A 22,616-nucleotide genomic window follows, 5' to 3' on the forward strand; every position below is an offset into this window, starting at 1 on the left:
TATGCATGTTACGTTTGCCATGAGGAGGGGTAACTGCCCGTGAGTTCAACTAAGTGACGTTTTTATTCCGCATGCTAACAACATGCGATACCTAGGACTGCATCTGGATCGCCGTCTAACCTGAAGCATTTATATCAGGGAGAAAAGGACGCAGTTTAACGTTAAGGTCAGGGAAATGTACTCTCTCTTTTTCCTGTTTAGCCTCCGGTAACTACCGTTCAGATAATACTTCAGAGGATGAATGAGGATGATATGTATGAGTGTAAATGAAGTGTAGTCTTGTAAATTCTCAGTTCGACCATATCTGAAATGTGTGGTTAATTGAAACCCAACCACCAAAGAACACCGATATCCACGATCTAGTATTCAAGTCCGCGTAAAAATAACTGGCTTTACTAGGACTTGAACGCTGGAACTCTCGACTTCCAAATCAGCTGATTTGGGAAGACGCGTTCACCACTAGACCAACACGGTGGGTTACTGGGAAATGTACTGGTTTTTAGGAAAGAGGTCGCAATTATCATTACCTAACAAGCAGTTGCTGTACTCAGCGGTATTGAAACCGATTTGGACTTAAGTAATCCAATTATGGGGCACGACAAGTGAAAATAACGTCGAAATTGTACAGTGATTCAAGAATAAACTATTGAGAAATATAACAGAAGCTTTGTGGTTTGCAAAAAAACATTGAAATACACGATTATCTGGGATTGCCAACAGCTCGAGAGGAGGTAAGGTGATTCGGTAAAAAATACAAAACGAAACTGAATAGACGTATGAACTCACTTGCGATTAACTTTCTGGATAACAGCGAGGACTTAGGCGCTCCTAAAGCAACTGCATATATTAAATGTGTATGTTCCCCAAGATTTGAGGTGAATCAGCTACCCTAGGATATGTGCTTCATCAAAATTGTTCATTTCGTTTTGTCACATACTTTTGTTGGTTGTTTGATTTTTTTTTTTTTAGTTTTTGTTTAATTTTTGTCCTCAACTTTATCAATGTTTCTTGGATTCACGTTTGTTTATACTTATTAGTATTTATTATATATTTACATATACTGTATTAGATGTGTATAAATATGCATATGTAGTATACATAAACGTTTCTTTCAGTGATTTCAATGCAAACCCCTCTCAGATGTCATTATTTTGTTCTCAAATTTACTTGTAGTTCCGGTAATTTGGAACCGATTGTAAATTAAATATTGCGACAAAAGAAATAAAGGTTTACCTTCTCTCAACTCATTGGGTAAGCAGCGTCTGAAAGATAATATTCTGGGCAAGAAAGTAAATCTGAATTTGAAAGAAGCGGAGAAAGTTCATTAAGTTTTGTAAATGTAATTGTTTATTTAAAATGATCAGGTTAAAAAATAAAACTGTAATAGAATAATATTAAGAAAATGTTTCTTAGGGGGAATATAAATAATATAAATTTATAGTGGTCTGGTTTAGAATAAATCTTGCACTTTATCAGAGTTTTTAGATTTTATCAGGTTGTTTAAATTTAGAACCTTGATGTATAGCATTCTATTTTTTTTCTGTGTATTTGCTCTTTACCCCATTTTATTGTACATATTACTTTTTATAATAAAATATTTAATAAATTTGTTTACTCATGGCAAATCGAATATGTCTCTCTAGCAGAATATCGTATATTATATTTTAATGCAGGTATATAATATCTCTGAGTATATAGTACATGCGGGTATATAGTAACTCTTGAATGAATTTTTATCTTATCATCAGTATTCATTTCACGGTAAATGTATTATAAATAAATTCAAGATTGCATTCATAAAACACGTTAACACTGTTATAACCTAACCTAGGTCACAAGGATTTGTCATTTTAAAGAGTCGATTTGTCATTATTGAGTCGTAACAGCTGCAGCTTTCTTGAACAGGCTAACATAAATTTTTATTTCTGCCAAAACCTTTAAATTCGTTATTCATCATAAATAAAAAAATATGATTTACATAAATGTATTCAAAAAAATTTATTTTATTTATCCATCTAAGTGCAATGTTTTTATGTAGCAACAGTTTAATAATTTTTACTAAAATAATACTGATTACCAACAAAGGTTGGTTAATTTAAAAAAAAAATTAGTATAATCATTTACAGAAATTCTACACCAAATAAAATTATGATAGAATTAAACAACTAAATCTTTCAACTTTGTTTATATCAAGTAAAACAACAAATTTCTCTTTAATTTTTTGTACAAAGAAACAATTTGTTTAACATTTTTTAATTATTTTATTATTATTATTATTATTATTATTATTATTATTATTATTATTATTATTATTGTGACTTGTATTTAAAAATAATAAACAAACATCAAAAAAAAAAAACTTAAATTGGTATCAGACACTTTGTCAATCGATCCACACTTAAATCTTTACAAGCATTGTGATACGTTGATCCAACTAATTATCATTATTTCTCACTTAATAAATTATTTTTTCAAAGTAATGAATACCTTGCAAAACACAATGTCCCCCTTTACTTACAATGCAAGTGCCGTATTATTTTAAATTATGTAGTAAGAAAAATTAAAAAGATCAAATTCCAAGGAATTTTAATAAATTGTCTTCAAATGTTTTAGAAATATGTAAAAAAAAAAATAATTCAATAAGTTTTTAATTATTTATTAGCGGGAGTTTCATAACATTATTTTAATTTATTAAAAAATGTATCAAAATGAATTATGTAGAAATTATTTGTATTTTGTTTATTATAAATATATTAAAGATGTATGCTTCAGTAGACTGCTTGTTTCTTTGAACTGTTTGTTCCATCGCCGAACATTATTTTCATGTGGAGAGTCTTCATGGTACACACGAAGGTATTCACGCTGACACAAACATAGCAAGCCGCAACACACATTGAAGATTCCCCTGCACGCAAACATGATGACTAACGCGCACGTGCTGTTTGCGTGTACTAGAACACAACTCGAATACGGTAGTTTTTGCACACATAAACTTGGGAGTTTCTCTTTCAGTTAACGTACTGTTCACCTTTTACAATGGTTTGTTCCAAAGCTATAACCATTTAAAACTCCACTATTATTTTATGGATACACTCTATATCTATTATATATATAAATATAAATACGTGTATATATATATATATATATATATATATATATATATATATATATATATGTGTGTGTGTGTGTGTGTGGGTAAAATAAAAGTTTATAAACTACTTAAATTAATATATATTTATGATATCATAATAATATTATTACCAACACTTAATATAATAAGAAGTAAAGGGGCGCGTTTCAATAAAAGTACGTTACACACTCGACTATCTGGGTATAGCCACTCGTGGGAGTAGCTACAACGTTGTTCAGCGTCCTTCCGGCAGCACCGGCGTGAGAGTGTTGAGGGGAAGGCACTAGCAGTAAGGCGAAGTTCCTTCTCGCCAACCAACACACACTCACACAATAATAACACTAATATTCCATATATCTAATACCTATATTAGTACCTTTTACTGTACTAATTAAGAATGACTACCTTAAAATAAAAAATAACACTAAAACAATAGGTTAATGCAATATAGCTGTAATTACATATAGCGTACCGGTTATAGTGTCAATTAATACTAATAATTAATACAGTGTTAGTATTAATCGCACAGTATACATATATCGACACTAAATATACAAGTATATCCTATCTTTAGCTCGGCTAGTCTATTAATTTAAAGTTCAAACGAATAAGGGACGTGACAACACGCGATCCTCTAAACCTTAAATTTTTCCTTAAAACTGCACTTATTACATTTAGATTCAACGCTAAATAACTAATTCACCCTAAATTACTATAGCACTAAAAAAGAATACAAAATCACTTAATGAAAACCAAAAATACCGGAGCGAATTCCAACACAACCTGTCGCTATGAAATCTCACAACGTTCTCAAGAAAAAAAAAAATTATATATATATATATATATATATATATATATATATATATATATAAATAAATCTACTTTCGCTGTGCCGTTCGGCTCTTTTTTATAGATGCCTACAAGTAACGGGCCCGCAGCACCGCTGTGGTGGAGCATTGCGCGGTCAGCTGCTTGGTAGGAAGAACGCGTGTGCGCCTTGTAGGTGGACTGCGAGTTTCATCAATTTCTACCGGCTAGCGTCGCGCTCGCAGAGTAAGCTCAACATGTAGTAGCATCCGTCATCGAAAAATGTCATTAAAATGCTATTTCGCTGAGCAATTTTTTTAAAAATTAATAAGCTCATAAAAGTAATCAATAAATGTTTTTGTGAACGTATGAATGCGCGCGCATTACAAAATTTAATTAAAAAATATAAAAAAATACTAAAATCGACTTAAAAAAATACACACACAAACAATTTTTTTTTAAGTATTACAGGTCTTCCGATGCGTGTATCAATTCATAAAATAGGAAATTTCTTTGTTTTTACTTCTAGTTGTAAGTTATGAGAAAGGATTTATTCCTTGTTTAAACTAGTTTGATAGATACTTTATTTATCAAGTTTATAGTATAAATTGTAAAACCAAATTATTAGCTTTAGCCTTGACTCCTTTTTTTATACATTATTTAAATTAAAAATATATGTACGGGTAGCAACAACTTATTCTTATTAAAAGATAAAATTTACATCCATGTAGAAAACAAAAATTAAAAAAAGTGCAGGAGGTTTTTCGTTATGTTTAGAACAGCAACTTTATCTTATACTGCAGTATTAACTCAATATAATGTCCAGAAAGAAGGATTATAATTGTGTATTTTAACTACCAGTCTTGCAATTTTCTAGTTTGTAAGTTCACTCCTCTAAAATAAACACGGTTGCTTTAATTTGTTATTTTACGGGTTTCTTCTCTCAAATAGATTCTAACTATAATTTGCAAAGAAGCTAATCAGGTTTACACAATAATACAAAGAAAACCAACTAATTTTTTATTTCATCGTTAATTGTTATTTTTAAATAATAAAATTTTGAATGAAAACCACTTTCTAATAAGTACATTCTTAAGCACCTTTTCTATGATGTTTGATGATATGTATTCCACATGTCAAATTCTCTTAAACGTCCAACTTGTTAGGTATTATGTTAAAAATAATTTCTGTACAATAAATTCTGTACATTCTAAATAAATGTATTTATATATAAAACTGTAAATAATTTATCGTACCGATTAAACTGTTATGAATATTTAAAAAAAAACAAAACAAACTCTCTATATACGATGGTTATTTTATTTTCAAGGAACGATCGGTCGCAAAATAAAAACCCGGGAAAAAATCTGTGAACCTTTGCGTATATGTGTTGCGCAGCGTCTCTAGTATGGCCTTCAATCACGCCGCCTCACTTCGTTTAGTTCTGAACACGCAGCTAGCACGTAAACATGTCGGTTGAATGACCCTCCCACGGAGGAAGAAGACTCGAATAAGTTGTGAGCTGGTGCCAGAGGCACCTTGCCGCCTACGGGGAGTGATGTGGAGGAGGCAACTGACCAGGGGCACGATGAGTCGGCTCAAATGGAGATTGGTGATGGAAATGCGAGATCAGTGGAGGAGGAGGATGAGGATGAAGAGGTACAGAACCTTCACCCACGTACACTTTCGACGTATCATAGAAAGATTTCTTTGGTTCAATGATGAATTACAATCTGAGGTTCATCGGAATCCTAATACGATTCACAGATTAAGTGGTGTTCGGCCGAATTGTGTGATTCCGCTTTGCATGCCGAAAAATTTAAGGATATTTGTGATGATGCTGCGCCTGACACGTTTGATGTGGAAACATATGTAAAGGTGATAACGTAGACTTCGGCGGAAGAAGGTGATTTGGGTCATGTTTTGGAGTGGTTCATGTCTGATGAGGAACTGGTTAAGGTGGTGACTAGATCCTGGCCGAATGGGGTCATGAAGAAACTTGTACGGTGGAGGATCTCTCGGGCGTGAAGGTCCCAACTTGCCATTTTATAGACTTGTCGGGGCCTCATCCTCAGGACTATGTGTTGTGGCGATCTGTGCTCCAGCCAGGGACTGTGTTGAAGGATACTTCCTCTAACACAGTCTAGAGATGGTCGCCGGTCTAATGATCGACGGTTTTGTTTCTGTTATGGTTCCTCGAAGGATGACCTCGCCACGTTGGGGGCTGGTTTTAGCGTCCCTGCAATGGATATACGACGAGGCTCCACATCCACTATTTTTCCTGCCAGGAGGCCAGATTGGCTCATGACTGGAACGTATGGTGTTGTTTGTTTTTGAACAAAAGGGATCCCCCGTTCGAGGTATTGCACCAGGTCTTTGGTGATAAGGATTGAAAAGTGGTCCATTCACGGCATTCTACCCCGGAGGTTGTTGAGAGCGGTATAGTTGTTAAGGAGACTGGACGCTCTTACGCTGAGTTACTCAAGACAGTTACAGAAAATGTTGCGACGAAGGAAGTGGGTAATGAGATGCTGGTGAAACAGGGGCCTGCAGGAGATTTGTCTATTCGGGCTGAGGGTTCTTTGTCTATTGTCTTTGTCTATTCGGGCTCAGTTCTTCAGGATAAAGCTAAGGACCTGCATGTCAGCATGAAGACAGGGGCGATCGCAGGTCGGTGGTACACCTGCGGGATATTGGATGTACCACGACTGAGGTTTAGATTACTGAGCCCATACGCTGAGTGGTTGGCGAGTCGGCCGAGTTTCGAGTGTCTTCAGTTGGGCCAACTTATGGGGGAACGCAGAACGCCACGTTGTGATTACGTACGGAGTTGCGAGGAAACCTACTGAACACCGGGTTAAGGTCGGTTGGGTGAATTGTCGGGCTTCCATTAGAGATCCTAATGACAAATGTTATCCCTGTTGGGGCCGTGGCCACATGCCCTCGATTTATCGCCTGACTGATCTTTCGGCGTTTCAAGTGCGGGCAACCGGGTCATCAGCGGGACACTTGTGGGATCCCTCGTACATGCGTTATTTGTGGGAAAACAGATCACCGGACAGATAAGTGTGCTGCTCGCGAGTGAGTTGCTGTTTTGGTGTTTACAGGCTTTGTTGAAGGTAGCTGTATCCCAACGTCTGGCTTTTCAGTTTCTCCTACGCGGGGAGGGGGACGTTTCGATTTATTTCAGTAGCGTGAATGCTACTGAAATGGGGTGGGGTAGGAATGGAATGCTGGACAGCCCTTTGTGGAGTCGACGTCTGTCCACACTTGGATGGGTGACCGTCGATGATGAAACACCGGGACTCTGTTATCCCGGAGCTGATATGATCGAGTCCCAGGAGGTGTGATCTGTGGATTGCGATTATTCGAGGCTTCAAAGACCGAGTCCTGGTGGAGATGACCTTTGAGTTGCTTCCGCAATTGAGGCAGGCAATGTAAAACCGAGTCCCGGTTCCAAGGGTGGGATCGCTAGGTACGACTTTGACGGACCTGGTGACTTTGCACTGGGGGTTAAGGCAATGAAGGGAAATCAAGATCCTACCGACGGGGCCTGCCCCGTCGGTAGGATCTATAGAATCCCCGTGTGTAGAATCCCCGTCGGATTTACAGCCGGTAGGCGGGTAGGCTCGTTATAGCATTATAGATTCTCCCGGGCTGTGTTTATGCTTCAATTTAATCCAGCCCGGGGAGGAGATGAAAAAACAAAGTTTTCAGAACTAATTGGCGAAATCCACTGCAGGGGCAGGCTGGTTTGCTCGAATGAGGAATCTAACGACTATATTTGACTGCCTTTTGTTCTTGACGAGATTAAACAGATCAGATTAAGTTACAGACACAGATTAGACTGTCATGTGAACTTTCTAGCAGTTAATCTGCTAGACAACAGTGAAGATGTTCGGCGACTGAAACGCCAACACGGTGCTGGATTTGAGAAGTTTGAGTGACAATCGAAAAAGTTCGATATCATACATGTGAAATACTTCTTTATTATGCCTTAATCAGGAGCCTAGAACCCTTCTGTTTCTTTCCGTGAAGTTGTTATGCTACTATTCTCTTTATCGGTATGTGGTGTTTAATAAGTTATGGATTCTTTTCTGTTTGTTATTCCACTAGACTACTGTGATCTCAATTAATACGAATGTGTTTGTTTATATAGAATTTTTATGCATATGTAGTTTTTTATGTGTTTGTTCATGTATGTACGCTTTAATGAGGGTATCCCGCTGGAAACCCCTCTTGACGTGCTTTTTGTAGTTCAATTTACTTGTGGTTCCTTAATCGCAACCGATTGTAAATATACGATTTGTGAACCAATAAAATAATTATGTAAAAAATATAATTTCAAGTAAAATTAAAAACATCCTTTTTAGATTGTTTAAACCACCCCTTGTTTCAATAAAATACTTGAAATTTAATCAGGTCTTGTTATAAATATTTAAAAAATAAACAAAATAATAAAATTATCTGAATAGTAACGTCAAGAAACGTTTAGAAAACATTGAACGTTTTTATAATTTATCTATATATAAAAAAATGTTAAGTTCGTTTGTGTACGGCTTCAAAAACTCAAAATGTTCAGCACCGATTGAGCTAAAATTTTTGAACGATATATAACCCTCATCAAAGATTGTTTTTATCTATTTTTAAGAAATCTATCTATTTGTAAGTTGTACATTTTTAATTTGGAAATGTAAACAAAGGAAAACCAATCAGATCAATGCAAGATGGCCGCTGTCAAACGCAACGACCAATCACAAAGAGTCCGTATGGCCGTTGGCAATGTAAACACAATCACACCTGATTAAGTAACAAATTTATTTAAATTATATTTAACAGCTAAAACATCTGTATTTTATTAAAAAAAAATAAAAACACCAAAACAAAATGAAAAGCCACCAAGAAAGATGACTTACAGTAAATAAATTAAAACACCCAACTTTCTTATAGCCCAGATAGGCTTAAGACTATGCAAACAAAAAAAGTCGAAATAACCAAATACACAGAAAATAATATCCCTACATAATGACCAAAAAATACTTTGTTAGGTTATTTTTTTACATATATATGACTAAGCAATCGTTTTTTGTCATTTAGCGTTCTTTGCTATGTAAAAGCAAAGAACAAAATTCATAAATAACACTGAAACCACACAACTAAGTATTCGTTTTTTTTTTTTTGTTTTTTCTAACCTCCGAAACCACCGTTATGAATTTCTTCAGATGATGATATGAATGATTTATAGCGTATGAAAATGCCATGCCTGACCGGGATTCCAACTCGGAACCACCGGATTAAAGTCCGAGACGTTACCACTCGCGCCATGGAGGCCGGCAAACATATTAGTTAGGAGCCGAATAAAAACACGACTTACCAAAATGGCGTTGTGTGTCAAACCAATTTTATACGGACTATAATTACTTTTAATACGCACAACCCTTTGCAATGATTGAACATTAACTTAAACCTCTTCAAAAATTATTCCTTTTGAACTAAGCCACATTTTGATATCATTGTTTTTCTATAACACGGCTGGAATTCTTTTCGTTTAATGATAAGAAGCGTTGTCGAAGACAATAACCGAATTCTCTTCCAAAGGACATAATACACCGCTAAACTATTTCTAAATAATTCAAATTCGTGTAATTTTTTTACGAATCGCGTTTTTATCAAAATCTCACCTTTTTCTCAATTGACCTGCGGGGTTTTGTTTTCTTTGGAGACCGTAATTCATTAGTAGATTCATACTCGAGAATCACGTTGCACACAGCAGCAGCACAACTTCTACTTATGTTAGCAGTTTATTAACATCTGAAATCAACGCCGTTTGATTATTCTGTAATTTGTAAGCATTACTCTGCTTTTGTAAGCATTTAAAATGATGTGTTTTTTCGCACGACTTAAGGGATTTTTTTCGCAGCCCACAAATCTTTATATATAGAAATGTTAAGTTCGTTTGAGCACGCTTCAAAAACTCAAAATGTTCTGCACCGATTGAGCTCAAATTTTAGCATGATATGTAACCCGCATCAAAGATTGTTTTTATCTATTTTTCGCATCAGTCACATACCCGCGACCGCGAGAAAACAGTTTTTTAACGGTCATTTGTATACCAGTGACCGCGCCATCTGCCGGAAGCGAGGGGAACACTCACCATACTAGCTAACGACAACCGCAATCACATGTGAAACAATACCTGTTCCCAATTACATTGTTTATTAACAAAAAAAAAAAAAAAAACGTATCCACTTGCATCTGATTCAGATTATTATACAATCTGAATCAAATATTCACTTTAATCGAGGTACCTTTCTGTGAATTGAATTGTTTAATCGTGTCGTGATTGAGCTGCGCCTTTCACCAAGCTCTGAATTTATTAGAAAACGACCAACAGTGGGATATATGTATTAATGACGCGTGCAACACTGCACATCCAAACCAAATTCGCGCATTATTTGCAATTATATTGACCGCTTGCTTCCCTTCATCTCCCACAGAGTTAAGGGAAAGATATCGATCGCATATGGCTGAGGATATTTTGCATAGAGTACGCCTAGAAAATACCAATATGACCATGGAATTTATAGAAGGCATTTACGACGAAGTATTGTTAAATATTGATGACAAGTGCTTAGCTATTGCAAATAAAGTTCTTAGTCAATTGGGAATGCCAGCACCCACCCGAGCTGCGATTGCTTCATTTGATGTGGATTTACGCCGTGAACAGAGTTACAACATTGGTGATCTTCAGTCATATGTCCAATCAAACATTCCCAAATTAACGCGTGAACAGAGAGGCATTTATGATCGCATAATGCAAATGATAAATGACGGAGTTGGGGGGACCTTCTTCTTGGATGCGCCAGGAGGAACTGGGAAAACATTCCTTATTAGATTGATTCTAGCAACGGTTCAATCAAAAAATGACAATTATCCTGTTGCGGAATATTAATCAGCCAAAACTCTGCAACGGCACGCGACTTGCAGTTAAGAAATTGATGAATAACGTAGTGGAAGCAACGATTTTAACGGGGCCTTTCAAAGGTGAAGATGTCCTCATTCCTTGAATACCCATAATCGTAACCGATACACCATTTTAATTTAAAAGATTGCAATTCCCAATTCGATAGGCATTTGCAATCACAACCAATAAACCTCAAGGTCAATCTTTAGAATTATGTTGTTTAGATTTAGATGCGGATTGCTTCTCACATGGGCAACTGTATGTTGCGTGTTCCCTAGTCGGCAAACCAGATAGCCTTTATATCTACGCAGACAGTTGAAAAACAAAAAATATTGTATATCCACAAGAATTGCAAAATTAAACTTCTATGAAATGTATGCTTTGTTTTGTTTCTCATTTCTCATCCATGCAACCACAATGTGCCACAGCGAAGCGTGGCGGGTAGAGCTAGTTAAGTTATAAAATATATCAACATGATTTTGCAAGTGTGTAAATTAATCCAGTTTTATTTTACGATAAATTACTCTTTGAAATTACTAAGGTTTTATTTGCTTGTTTTTGTTGTTCAGGTGTCATGGGTTCGGCATCGAGATATTCATCTTCTCACAACTGCACGATATACTTACACAAGCGATCAAAGATTTCAGTCGATACATTCACCACAGACTGAGGACTGGACGTTACAAATAAGATACCCTCAGCGTAGGGATTCTGGTGTATATGAATGCCAAGTGAGCACCACCCCACCGATTGGCACTTCAATGTATTTATCAGTTGTCGGTAAGTAAAAAATAATAATATCTTTTAATAATGTTATTTCACAAACAATGCAGTTTAAACTGATATAGATTAAAATAGAATTCTTGAACAGATGCAAATATGATATACTAGGTGATAAAGGTTTTAAAAAGACAACTCGGCTACAGGTTTGAAAAAATATCGGATAACATAAATTTTATTTTTATATATAGGATTTTATAAAAATATGTATCTAATGTAACAATTCTTTTTCATATAAAATTCAGATCCCTCACGTTGAATAAAGATTTTACTGTATATTGTTGTATAATTTCAGAGAAATTAACATATATTCTAATGATTCATAAAAATTCTTTTATTTAGTAAAAAATTATATGCCATTAGCCTCTGAATAAATTGTTGAGGCTAAAAAACTTTACAGTTTTTATCTGGTAGACTTATTACATTTTTATGATATATTTGAATGGAAAAATTTCATATTAAAATTCTTTATTCTTTCGTATTAAATATCTTTCAATATAATAGCTCAATTTCTTTGCAGTCGATTTTTAAACTTCCAGAAATATTATAAATATCAATTTTTTTCAGATCTCAGGGAGTGAAAACGAATAATTTTTAATGAAATCTTTATCATATTACAGGTTTTTTATTTCACTGTATATCCCAGAAATTGAGGAGTCACCTTTAAAATATCCCTTCAAAAGATGAAAAGAACATGGGATATATAGCATTACAGAAAATAATTAAATTTACAGACTAGACCAAAATAGATAGCATACTAACAGAAAATGCTAAATGAAATAGTACAAAAATTGATTTTTAATTTTTATTATAATTTGAAAAATACGCAGGGAATGATCAACAAAGAGGTGGTTGAATTATACGAGTATATAAAAACTTGAAAAAGATGAAGTGGAAAAAGTCTTTGAAGAGGAATACGGCAGATTTAAGTGGAGTCGATAATATAGGGAAATATGAATTAAGTGTGAGGATGTTGATATGCTAAATTATTAATTTGATAAAAATTAATCTTATCAAGAAAAATATTTTTATTTTAATAAATAATTAATGATGATTAGATTTAAATCATACAATTAGTAAGTGTATGGTGTGAGTAATCTAAAAGAAAAAAATTAAAATTAATAAATGTATTTCTTCTTGTATTCCGTAAAATTATCAATAGTTATTATTAATACATTTATCTAAATATATTAGATTTGGACGATTTAAAGATACCAATTAAATATTACTAAATATGTGTCAAACGTGAATAAAATTCTAAATTGAAACATTATAAATATGAACTGTATAAATTTAATTTAATTAAAGTAGAGTAATATTTTAAAATCTAACAAAAAAAAATTAATTATATAACAAGTATAAATTATAAAATAAATAAATTCAGTAGAGAAAGTTTTTAATTAGAAAAGAGAGAAAAGAAGATTTAAAAATAATGGGTTTAGGAATATACATTTGTGATGTAATTGCCTCAAGAAAAAAATAGTCTACTGTTAATTGGAAAAATGGCAGTAAAAATAAAGAAAATTTTGTATCCTTTTATTGCCTAATTATTACTTACTTTCCTTTATATTCTAAAAATACAATCTGCTGGCTAAATCTAAGCCTGAAGCAGCAAAAGAAAATTATTAATAAAGGACTTTTAAAAGAAACAAGATAAACAAATGCCGGGTATATTTACGAATTCTAATATTAAGTTAATTCAGTTAAAAGTGGTATCGTAACGTTTAAAATATAACCCCTCATTTCTGAAAAAAATCTAAAATAAAAAAATAATTTATTTACTGAAATTATAACTTAATTTAGAATTTAATTTTTTTTTCTACATCTACCATTAACGATATTGTACTGGTGTTACCTTACAAAACTCCAATAGTTCTTTAAGCAGGCAACGATATTTTATAAATTTAAAAAAAATTTAAGTCACAATAATAAATCCTGTAATTTTAATGTTAAGTTTTGTAACAAACAACCACTGATTTGTAAATAATTAGATACGATAAATCACCATTTCAGTTAAAAATCCAGTGAAAAAGTTATGAAGATATAAAACTAGGTTAAATATGCACTGACAAGAAAAATAACCATACGGAAAAAATATCATTAAAGAACTGAAAAAAAGAGTAAATTAACTAACAAACCTGAAACAAACTAGTAACCAATCTATATAATTATAAAATCAGATCATTTATTCTATTACAAAGAAATTAACGAGTTTTTTTTGGGCTAATGTAAAGTTAAAAACGAAACTCTAAAAAAAAGAGTATATTTTTATTAATTCATAAAAATCAGCTACAGTATATAAATTTCTAAATGCTTAATATCTTTTTATAGTAAGTAAGGGTTTTAACTCATGGTCTGGAAATTGCACAAATAAAATAAAAATTATATTCGTACGCAATGATTGTACCGGAGATTTAAGAAACCTACACGTATATATTGTTATTTTACATAATATCTACGTTATTGTGAAAGACGGAAATTAGAGTAAGTCAGTATTCTACGGTGAATGTCGACACATTCACCGACCAAATGCGTCGGTGAATATCCGAAATATTTGCTTATATTATTATTAATCCGACATTCCCCGGTATATGTCGACAGCTCTGGAAAGCTCTAGTGAGGGTCGAACCGAACTAGAAATTAAAAAAAAAAAAACATGCAATACCAATCTCTAAGATAAATAGATTACAAGAAACTGTGATAAAAAAGGAAGCATAAATTTAAGCCAAACATAACCTACGCTCGCAGAAAAACATCGACGAAAGTAGACAGGGTTTTTGATTTAGGTTAGGGAAGGGAGGACAGCCTCAGCGGGGAGGGCCGGCATGCCGAGGTGTGTCGGTTCCAATGAGCCGCTGGAAACTCCTGGGGATATAGTTTAGGGAATAATAAAACACAAGATATAGAGAAAAGACCTCGCTCGACACCACGTCACGACACTCCAGGTATGGCGTGGTGTCTGAAAGGGGCATATAAAATAAAAGATTACCCTCAAAAAGAGCTACCGGTAGGCCGACCTGCTCCATGCCAGTATATTAGTTGGTAGGCGGGAAGGCCTTTTTTTTTTTTTTCTTTTTTTTTTAACTTGTTAAGCACCCCAAGGAAACCAGCCTCCGCCTGTTAAGACATAGCATGGTTGCCTTGCAGTGCCGTGGCAGCAGTCTCTGCCCACCCTAGCTGCCTCCTTCCGGAGGATCTCCCACCGGGTCCCCAAAGCCTCGTCGGAGTGAGACAACCGCCTCATCCGGGCAGCTAACTCACCTCTCCGCTATGGGGCTACCCTCCCCGTTCCTATCCTGCCTACGGACGGCACGCGTTCCGCGTACCGCCGCCCCCTCGCGTTCCTCTCATACCTGAGGGTCCTTAATGCCATCATTGGGGAGCCCTCACCCCACTATGGAGCCAGAACACCCTAGGCAATAAGGCGGGAAGGCCTATTTGAGTATAAAGACACCCCTGGGTGGCGTAATACCAACAAGTCGGTCCGGCCCAGGGGTGGGAAAAAAAAACAAAAAAACCTACGCTCTTAATATCGTCTAATTAACGTTAATTATACAAACGTCTAATATACAAACTGTACATATTATTCACCAACACTGGAAACCATTAATGAAATTCACCGCATTCAGTATGCACTGATGACGAAAGTTGAACAAAAATATCTTTATAAAAAGATTGAACAATTACATTTCATATATTCATTTCTAGAATAACAGTTTGGTATAAAACATAATTAATTAATATTCATATTTTTATTATATAAACAATATGATTATATCTGCTTTGTAACTTTTTATATCTTAACTGAAGTTCAAAAGTATAATAAGTAGCTTACATTCTTTAATCATAAGACTTTATTCTACGTAGTGTCAAAAAATATTATTTTACTAAAGAAAAGAAAAAGAATTATGTGATTTCACATAATCGTCTTTCTACCTTCTTTGTAATGTTATCAACGAAACATTTTTCTTCAAAAATTAAACAGCTTTAATAAAAAAATAATTTTTATAATTTTCAATTAATTTTTTTCTGCTTTTCTTTATTGGAAAAAAAAGGTTTTCACAAACTGTCTGCTTGCTTCAAAATTGATATTTAATTTTAAATAACATGAATTTTTTTTTCAAAATTTTATATTTAACTTTTTGACGGCTTTGATAAACGTTTGTATAAAAAAATTTAAAAATATATCTTGTGAAATTGTGTTCAAGTATATTTAATTTTTTTTTTCTAACTACATTAAAGGCTATCTTAGAAGTATAATAAAACAAAACAAAACAAAACTCTATATTAAATGATAAAATTAATTTTCTAGTTATTTAATTTATGTTTATGTTAAAGATGTTTAAATGATTTTAACAAATATTTAAACGGCTTTAAATGGTTTGTTTTGAACACATGTACTTAAAATAACTTGTTAAAATTTTTTTTAATTAACAGTATTGGTTTACGTTTTAGTATTAGCATTATTATTTCATATAAATATCAGTTATAATTAATAATTTGTACTATTTACACATTTCTCCTTCTTTGATCAAATATTTCGTATACCTTCAAGCTGAAGAAGTCATTTCCAATTTTTATCTGGAGAAAACCAAACCTATTCAGTTCTGACATGATCTTTGTGAAGTAAAATTATGCAATAATAATATTATTAAAGTATTTTTAATTTAAATATTGTTCTCTTTTTTTAAAAATATTAAATATCTTAAGTTCTATATACTTTTAAAAATTTAACTGAACATATCGTAATAAAATTTCTTATCGTATTTATAATTAGTCCAGGCGGTATCTGTTTTGGATTGAAAGTTTTCTATGCGATCGCTAATTTTCGGTTTAATGCCTCCGAAATATTATCAGAAATGATTATTTCGTTATGCATCAGTTGAAAAAGGTGTACTTAAATTTTTATTAAACAAAATGTAAAAAAAATCACAAAAATATCCAATTTTTTCTCCCCCTAGATAACTCGATAACTGTCCATTTTAGAGAAAAGATCGAGGAGAAAAACATTTTGCAATTAAATTTTATACACAATATCATCGATTACAAATCGAAAAATACGTTATTATTGATTCAGAAATAGCAATCAAAAAGCCCTTTAACCTTTATATCGGGGTAGTGCCTTTGTCTGTACGTATAATTTTTATCTTAGTCTGAGTACATTGTAATGATATTCAGCAAATGCCTAATGAAATAACGCAGAACAAAATTGCTGTTGAATTATTCAAATTTAGGTTTATGTTTGTCAATTGTAAGATAAATAGTAAAATCGTCATCATTAAACAAGACAACTATTGATTATTACTGGCTTGTACCAAATATTTAAAATTCGGACAGTTTTTGTGATTTTATATCTTGATTCCCCGTTGTTAATTGATATTGCAAGCTGAACAAAATGCTAATTAATAATAAGCATGTATCAATATTATTACTGATTGGTAAATATTATCTTACGAACGTCCGATATAATCACACACCCAATATAAAGATACACAACAAATGTATTTCAACAGAATTTTATAATTACAAAATAAAATAAATTACTTCCAACACGGCATAATGAAAATTGTTGAAGTAACCTTAGCCAAATATTGATTTAACCTACATTAAGGTTCTTGTTCTTTTTACTATTACGAAGTTTATATGAAAGTACTGTACAAAGAGACAGTTGACAAGTAAAGCTCTTATGATTGTATCGTGATGACTTCAGTTTGGCTCAGTTAACATTTAGATACAAACGAAGATAAATAAAAGCAGAAATCTTTCCTTGGAAGGATATATTGATAATACCTTACATATTTTTAACTATTTAATCGTTAGTAAAAAATACAAGTTAGTAAAAACAAATATAAGCAATTATTTAGTTACCGACGATAAAGTTAGTGAAAAACAATATTGATTGAAATTTCTTGAAAGAAGGCGGTATTTTGATAATGTTCTTTGTAAATACTACTTGTACTGGAAGGTACAAACAGGTAATAATGTTGCTCCACGCATTTGGTGAATTCAAAAATTTAGTGAAATCAATTTTTCATAAATGGATTTCACAAAGTTTTAAGTTTTTATGTAAATGCATGCCGAAAGTCTAAGCGAAAACTGAAATTCAGTAAACTCTCTATTCGATAGAATATTTATCAAATAAGAGAGCATCATTACTATTATATATTTTACAATGAAATTAAGTGTTAAATTATTATAAAATTTCTGAATAAAAAAATAGTATTCATTGAAACTTTTAGATGGGATTCATTAAAAAGAAAAAAAAAATTCACATATAGTAATTATATCAAAGTGTCAATAATATTTAGAAATAAAAGTATCCTCGGAAATTTTATCGAGGAGATATACCTATTTCTTTCACCACATCCCTTTGACGAATTTTTTCATTACTTTAATTACAACGATATCACATTTCTAGAAATCATCCTTCAAAGTCTCAGTTTTTTACAACTGCAACTTCTTAAGATATAAATTGAAATAAAGACCAGCACACGCGTGTAGGCGCAACCGCACACACACTTAGAGGAATCTGAAATTTCATCAGGAAAAATGTTAAAAAGTATAATTTGTGCTTTCTCTTTCTTTTGTGTAAGTTTAATTAGTGTATTTACGTAATACTATAATTAAATAATAATAATACGCAGCACGCATTAAGATCGACAACGCCGATGGCAGAGAGGATCTAATAACTAAACTAAACGTAGAGTAAACCGGTCTTGTTTGTAACTAATTTTATACACCCGAAGGAGTTACAGATTGTTTTGCTAAGCTTAGAATAATCTTTTGTTACCGTTTACAACCCACAAGTACAGGCTGAAGATAATGCAGAAATTTTATTACAATTATTATTCAGTTTTGTTTTCTTAATTTTGTTGCAAAATAAACTAAAAAACATTATTTCAACAAAACAATAAAATAGAGCACACCTAAAGTTGAAATTAACGTTTGGTTAGTAAGAATGACTGACTGCTAATTAATGTTACTGTATAATATATATATATATATATATATATATATATATATATATATATATATATATATATATATATGTGTGTGTGTGTGTGTAACTAATAATAGAATATTATTCTTGAGTATTGTATTTCTTGAACTTAATAAAATAAATCGGCTATTTGGAATTAATTAACTATAATGAAAAATTATGAAATAATTAAATGCATGTTGATTGAAGAAACGAGTAATTCGCTTACTATAAAAAGTGAGTAAAAATGAAATAAGCTATACACCTATAACCCACCGTGTTGGTGTAGTGGTGAACGCGTCTTCCCAAATCTGCTGATTTGGGAGTCGAGAGGAGTTCCGGGGTTGAAGTCCTAGTAAAGTCAGTTACTTTTACACGAATTTGAATACTAGATTGTGGATACCGGTGTTCTTTAGTGGTTGGATTTCAATTAACCACACATCTCAGGAATGGTCGATCTTAGACTGTAAAAGACTACACTTCATTTACACTCATACGTCCTCTGAAGTAATACCTGAACTGTAATTCCCGGAGACTAAACAGAAAAATAGAAGACCTATACACGTATAAAGTACAACTAAAACCTTGCACCAAATTTTGCTTAGCGTTACAGTACCGTTAAACTCACAGTTAATAACAACTTATAATATGAAATTTATCAAGTTCTTTCTCTGGTTTTCATAATTTTTTTTTTTTTATAAATATGAATTTGAATTATATTTTCAAAAATTTTAAATCCCTTGGTCAACATCTTATCTAGTTTTTTAATAACTATTAAATATCTTTATGCATATAATAATCCCATGTTTTTTCTCTGTTTACATGTATGTCATTTACGATAAGATCAGTCAGAACCTATAGAGTTCAATTAATTGAATCCGCTAAAATTCATCTTTCCAATATTCAAATCTTGCAGTAAAAAATTATCCCGTTGATTATTAATTTATTATTACATTAGACATATTTTAAACGGCATAAGGACTTAATCTTTCATTTATTAACGATTAAGTATAACAGATTTACACCAAAATCAATTTGAAGTTAAGATATAACGGAAAGATTGTTTTAAGGCAATTATTTATTGATATACTGAGTATTTAAATTCCATGAACGTCAAGCCCAACTAACATTGCACCACTTTGGTTGAGCCTAAAACTCTGTTAAATATATTGATATTTAAAAGTGAATTTCCAGTATCAAATCTTACTTCATTCTAAAATTTTAATTTTCATAATTTTCTTTTATTTTATAACAACAATTATTACTATTTACGTTTAAATTGTGTAAATATCATTCAAATTTGAAGACCTACTCACTGACTTCATTTCTTCATGAATATTTTTTTCTTGTTAAAATTTACTTTAATTGTATTTTTGATTTATCTTATTTTATAATTTTATGAAGTGTTATGTAGGTAAAAATAAAAAATAAAATTGAAAAAGAAGATATAATTCATATCTGGTTATTTCTTTTATTAATGCTTTTGAAGTATAATTTTTGTTTTATCAGAAACAATTAATTGACCGTGTAATTAAGATTATATATTACGTTAATTTACGTTTATTTATTTAGGTAGATTTATATTTGTTAATTACTTACATTGCCGCTACGTTTAAGATTAGTGAGAAATTCTTAGATCCGATTACGTAATATTTTATTAAAGATTTACAAGCCGCAAAATCCTATTGCTCATCAGCAGACAAACAGAAACTTAACTTAAGTCGTAACTACCCTAGTAAAACAGAAACCACCTTGAATTAAGTCTTGTCAAATTTCCTCTCCTTTCTCTTAACTGGCAAATTTCCACTAAATTACGAGAAAAGAAGTTTTAGTGGTTTTTAGCGTGTTTTTTTTTTTTTTTTTTAAATTCCATTATACTAACAAAACCCGCATTAAAATTAATGTAGGATTAAAAATTAGAATATTATATTTAAATGCCTTAATACTTTAATTTAAAAAATAATAATAATAGAAATGTATTTTAATAGATTCTATAAATATAATTTATATCCAAAAACAGTTTTTCTATAAATAATAACTTATCAATTTTACAAACAGCTGCTGATAATTTATGTAGAAATTAAAACATAAGTCCGTACAGTATTTAAAATAGCGTATTTTAACGATATTTGTTTTAATACAACACTGGGTAAAATATTTTGGTTACCCCAATTTGCAGCTATGTAGTGATTCACGAAAGTAGTATGATTTAACCGATTTTGTTAATAAGATGAATAGTTGAAAATCCTAATGAAATGTACTCATTATCATTAAATTAAAAATATTTTGGTCAATTTAAAATAATTTAAGCAAATAATTATGTTCCCTAATTCAAGAATTAATTAATTCCTTTTGAGGATTTTCTACAGCAAGATTTGCGAAAGAATAAGATTCTGAACTGTTATATCTTACGAAACTCTAAATGGAAAAACATATTAAAAATTGCTCTTTCTCTATTATCGGTGCAAAAAATTTTTAAAAAAATCTAAAGAAAATACGAAAAAATATGCATAATTACATTTTCTGTTTGTTTTTCCAGTTGTGGAAGATCAAAGTTCATTAAGAAAAGATTCCTGCATAAATATACTTAAGAATTATTTTTACTAGGTAAATAGTTTTTTGAAATTTTTCTGATGGTCGCTTTCAAAATCTCAGTTATTAAAAAAAAAAAATAGCTTTTTGGCTTTTTTTTAAAAAAAAAAGAATTTGGAATAAATTACTTTTTAACAACCTTGTTAGGTAGTTTAAAATTTAATTAACACCGGGATGGAAAAAAATGTGAAGGAAAGAAACATTCTCATTAAAGTGGATTAAAATTTATGATAGATGATCTGTTTTCCTGTTTATAAACTAAAGAAGTGGATTCTTATAAGAATACAAAACACAAATATTTTACAGATTAAAATATTCATTTCTTAAACAAAAGTGAAATAAAATTAGTCATAAACATTTTCAGTATGAATATCAATCTTCAAAATAAATGCGACTTATATGCTTGATTCACTTTTACGACGGAATTTTTATATACTCGTATATAATTATATAAATAGATTCATGACATATTTTTAAGATAAATAGGGAGCAATTCCAAAATGTTTATGTAATATAAAAAAAATTTGCAAATATTAATTTTATCAAAAAAGCTCTTAAATTTCAATAAAATATGATGCAAATATTCCTTACTGTATTGTAATATTCTTATCGATGTATTTTCCTGTTTCATCTCAGTTAGCAAGAATAAAACGTATTATTTACGGAATGATTATGATATAAACATATTTTAAAATAGCCCAAGATTGCTATGTAAATAACAATAAAATAATTGTTATGTCATATATATATATATATATATATATATATATAATGTAGTCTGTTGAAGCAATAAGTTTTCTTGGAGTTTAATTTTTCCGTTCGTTATTTATCTAGCTTTTTGTTTAATAAAGATACTAGTTTTTATTTAAGAAAAGAAAAACGCTTTATTCATTCAAGCATGTATTTGAGGGTTCATCCATGCGTATATTTTTACTTCATAAAACAATAGTATAGCGGGAGAGAAAAAGAGAGAGTGAAAGAGAGAAACTGGCTGTGCGAATAAATAAAGTAGTAGTTTTATAACAACTGGTAAACCTTTGCTCTGTAAACTGCAATATTTTGTTATGGACGATCTAGAACACATAATAAAATAATATTGTTTACCTCGGAAGAAATAATATTAACCGAGGTAAACAATTTTGAATGTTACTCATCCATTATATAGTGAAAGTTTATTTTTAAAATAAAACTTACAACAACCATTCGTCTACTCAAATAAAAATACTAAAGTATATTTACACAGTCGTATACGGGATACAACCAAATCTCCGGAAATGGAAATAACAGGATGTATGTAAATATAATGATATTCAAATGTTAATTGGTAAGAAAATAAAGTGTTTCAAACATAGACAATTGCTAGT

The 22,616-nt window shown here is 31.5% G+C and overlaps 1 protein-coding gene across 2 annotated transcripts in view; it reads left to right on the top strand.

Annotated features, from left to right (window-relative positions):
- The window catches only part of LOC142322267 (zwei Ig domain protein zig-8-like), a 694,854-nt gene that overhangs the window by 470,560 nt on the left and 201,678 nt on the right, over positions 1-22,616 (top strand). For both annotated transcript variants that reach the window (XM_075361166.1, XM_075361167.1), the window contains exon 3: positions 11,471-11,681. In XM_075361166.1, the coding sequence (XP_075217281.1) occupies positions 11,471-11,681 (211 nt within the window). The remainder of the gene's footprint in view (positions 1-11,470; positions 11,682-22,616) is intronic.

This window comes from Lycorma delicatula, chromosome 3 (genome assembly GCF_047948215.1).
Source record: "Lycorma delicatula isolate Av1 chromosome 3, ASM4794821v1, whole genome shotgun sequence".
Classification (NCBI taxonomy): domain Eukaryota; kingdom Metazoa; phylum Arthropoda; class Insecta; order Hemiptera; family Fulgoridae; genus Lycorma; species Lycorma delicatula.